The 3,707-nt window shown below is 66.4% G+C and overlaps 1 protein-coding gene across 1 annotated transcript in view; it reads right to left on the bottom strand.

Annotated features, from left to right (window-relative positions):
* LOC113211638 (steroid receptor seven-up, isoforms B/C) overlaps positions 1 to 2,909 on the bottom strand; it is a 100,109-nt gene extending 97,200 nt beyond the window's left edge. Inside the window, exon 1 of the mRNA XM_026430081.2 lies at positions 1,958 to 2,909. Coding sequence (XP_026285866.1) covers positions 1,958 to 2,276 — 319 coding nt within the window. The 5' untranslated portion in view covers positions 2,277 to 2,909. The remainder of the gene's footprint in view (positions 1 to 1,957) is intronic.
* Positions 2,910 to 3,707: the final 798 nt, after the last annotated feature.

Raw genomic sequence — 3,707 nt, 5'->3', positions numbered from 1 at the left:
GCAGGACGCAGACCACAGGCTCTCCCCTTCGCACCCTTTTGTCCTTCCTCTCTCAAGTTAACAAATGCAATTTCCCGGAGAGGATTGCCTCCTCTCTCTCCCCCTCCCCCCCACTTGCGCTCTCACTCTCTTCCCATGTTCCTCCCCTTCAATGTCTTGACAGATCCTCTTCCCCGCCTTTTTGCCAAAATGTTGTTTCTTTCTCTCCTTTTTTTCGGGTGCCGTAAAAACCCACGACAAGTCAGAGAAGGCGTAGCTGCCTTAGTAAAACGCAACATAATCGAGTCTGAAAGTATTAGAGACTTCGAGTTGCCACATAAACAAACTTAGCAGTCGTATAACGTAAACAAAATAATCTTTTACGCAATATTATAGTGAACCTCTGACTCACGTCACGGTCAAACGTCAAATGAAACTCGCGTCCGATTCGCTTCAAAAAAATATATATATACGAAAGAAACGGGATCTCTTTTTATTCCATGCCGCGATTGACAAAATATGTAAAATAAAAACTTTTTTTTCGTTACAAAAAAAAAAAAACTGGTGAGCAGGCCACGTGCTGCTGGGCGCGTGCGGCGCTGGTGCAGCGGGGCAATCCCCTCTCGGAGCACAACAAGCAGCCCCTCGCCTCGATACCTCGCGCGACCCTACGTGTGATTGGCACAAATTGAGGCCCGTCGCTCAGCGTCTGGGATTGCCAAACACATGAGGACGACGAGGTCAGGTTTATTTTATTTTCTCCGCGTCCAACATGGACCTCACCGCATGGCCTGCACCTCTTCGCTATTTACCATTTACTTTTCACATTACCTTCGAAAGGAGCTGGCTGGGGAGGGCGGGATCGTAAAGCTCGAAATTTTACCGGGGAATCGTCGTCGTCGCGCGGACGCCAGCTCGGCCTCTGGAAGTATTACACGGATGTAACGTATAATTTTTCGCTGCTTGCTCCTCGGCGGGGACGTGCAAGCAGGCCAGCAGGTGTGCGTGGGGAGGGCCGCGGAGCTGTGCAGCTCTGCGCGACGTCGCACCGGGTGGTGTTTCGGTGCACGCGCGCAGGTGCGGGCGGGTGCGGTACGCCTACTCACACGGGGGCCACACGGCGGCGGCGGCGTCTTACGTACAAGGGAATATTCCGCACGCTCATCTCCGCGTCCGGCACAGCAGGCCAGAGCAAGCGCACACGGCGGCGGCGGCCGATGAGGTAAAATTTTAGTGTCATGGCCAACTTGTCCGCCGCGGCGCGCATCATCCGCGCCTCGCATCGCGCGCGGCATATGCAGGCCCCGCGAGACCACCACCGCCAGGAGGGCGACACATCGCACAGCCCCAGTCACGTCCGCCATCCACGCACGCACGCACGGACGGGCGGAGGGCCGCCGCCCACCCTGCCGCGACGCACTTTATTTGCAACCGGTTCTCGCCGCGGCGCACACGACACGCGTGTCCGACGGGCCGGGCCGGAGGGCGCATCTCCCAAAGCACAGCCTCAATGCGAGTCCGACGGGCCGGGCCGGAGGGCGCATCGCCCAAAGCACAGCCTCAATGCGAGTCCGACGGGCTGGACCGGCGGGCGCATCGCCCAAAGCACAGCCTCAATGCGAGTCCGACGCGGGGCTCGGCTCAATTAGCGGGCGCAGGACGGCGTGTTTACATCCATCTCGTCCGGAGCGGAGCGGGGCGGAGCGGAGCCCCGGCGATGATGATGTCGCAGAGGCACTTCGCACCCCATATCAGAGACGCGCCCCGCCGCGCCGCCGCGCCGCCACCGCCTCCCGGGGGACCCGCCAATCCCCACAGCGTCGATGATGTCCTCGGCGGCTCCCCCGGGACCACGACCCTCCCCGTCACGGTGTCATCCCGCTTGACAGCCGTCCTCGCACGGCGACGAGGTCCTCGGCGGCATGGGGTGGGGTTGTCGGCGAGGTCCTACCCCGGTCCTCCTGTGGCCGGTACTCACCTTCACATGTGAACTGTCCGTAGTGCTTCCCGCTCGACTTGTCGCCGCACACGATGCACTCAATGTTCTGGTTCCTATCGTTGCTCTGCGACGAGCCCCCGCTCTGAGTCGAGTTGGCCTGCGAGCCGGGGGTGGTGCTCTGCTGCAGCTCCCTCGTCGAGTGCACGACGGAACCCAGGTTGGTGATGTCCTCCGTGGAGGGCGGGGTGACGCAGGGCGTCACGGGGCCGTGGCCAAGGCCCGCGAGCCCCGGGTGCGTGTGGCCCAGCATGGCACTGGGGTCCCGCCATGCCGAGGCCGGGGGGCCCACCAGCGCCATGCCCCGCGAGAAGCCCAGGTCCAACGTCGTGTCCTGCTGCACGGACTGGAGCCCCCCCGGGGCCCCGGGCGCCCCCGGATGCAGGGTCGGCCCCTGGCTCGGCCCCTGGCTCACGGGGCACACGGCCTGGGGGTGCGTCAGGGGAAGGATAATGGTGACGCTGGGGGGCGGGCTGGACCCGCAAACACTGACTGACACTTGACTAACACATGACACACAATCACAATCACTGGTCGTTGCACTTTCACTCGCGATCCATTGCGACGACGATTCGGCCCGGTCACTGGTGCCGGTCACAGGTGCCGGTCGCAGGTGCCGGTCACGGGGTCCGGTCACGGGGTCCGGTCACGGTACCGGTCACGGGGGCCGGTCACGGTCCGGTCACGGGAAGCACGCGGCGCGCGCGGGCCGCGCGGGGCACAGCACTCAGCAACAACAACAAGACGGGTCGCGCGGCGCGCACACACACACACGGTCCGGTCCCGACTGCGCGGCACCTCGGCCTGAACCCTGACTCCCTGACACCGACCCATGCCCCTCCTCCTCCGAGACCTTTCCCCCACCCCTGGCACCCGGGCCGCGGGCGGGCGGCGGGCCGGCGGGACCCCGGAGTGCACAGCTAAGAGCCGCAGCCGAGCCGGTCCCGCAGAGGCGGCCTGCCCGCCCGGCCCGGCGGCGAGGCCTGGCCACGAGCCGAACCCGACCCGACCCGAGCCGAGTCGAGCCGAGCAGAGCCAAGCCGGACCCGGCCGAGCCTGCTGAGCCGGGCCGGGGCAGGCCAGGGCAGGCCAGGGCAGCGGCCCGGGGCCGGCGGGGGCCGGAGGGGGGGCAGGTTGCCCCGGCGGGCCCCCAGCGGGGCCCCGGCCGCCCTAGAGGCCGCCCACAGGGCCGTGATCCCGCCCCCATTGGCTCCGCCGGCTCCGTCGGGCTGGCCGGGCTCCACCGGGCCCCGGGGGTGGGGGCGACCACGAGGGGAGGGGAGGCGTATGGCTGCTGGGACAGGCCGTCGGGCCGCGCTCTTTGGCCGCCAGGGGCGCCACCGGGCCGGTGCAGAGCCGCGACGCCGCGCCGGCCGCGACGCCAGTCGTCGCCCGCTCACCGCCAAGGGCTGGCGGCGTGGGTGTACGTGTACGGAGGGGCGCCGCGGCGCTTCAGCCCGGCCGACGTGCCGCACCACGAGGACACCCTCGTGACCCCGACCCGACGGCTGACCCGGGCGGTCGGGCGGGTCCCCGCAGAAAACCTACCTGCCCGGCGGGGTCGGCTATGCGCCCCCCGCTCGACCCCACTGATACCGGGGGAAGGACCACCCCACTGATAACCCCACAGCCTCCCTCCTCCCTCGCCAGCAAACATGCAAACACTGCGACGGGTCCTGGCGCAGGGTCACGCTGGGGTAGGTCCGGGCCTCGTCGTGGTTGAACCCGCGGG

Source organism: Frankliniella occidentalis, unplaced genomic scaffold (genome assembly GCF_000697945.3).
Source record: "Frankliniella occidentalis isolate FOCC.00 unplaced genomic scaffold, Focc_3.1 Scaffold2, whole genome shotgun sequence".
NCBI classification, from domain to species: Eukaryota; Metazoa; Arthropoda; class Insecta; order Thysanoptera; family Thripidae; genus Frankliniella; species Frankliniella occidentalis.
Note: the sequence above shows the minus strand (reverse complement) of the source record. Positions and strands in the feature narration are given on the sequence as shown.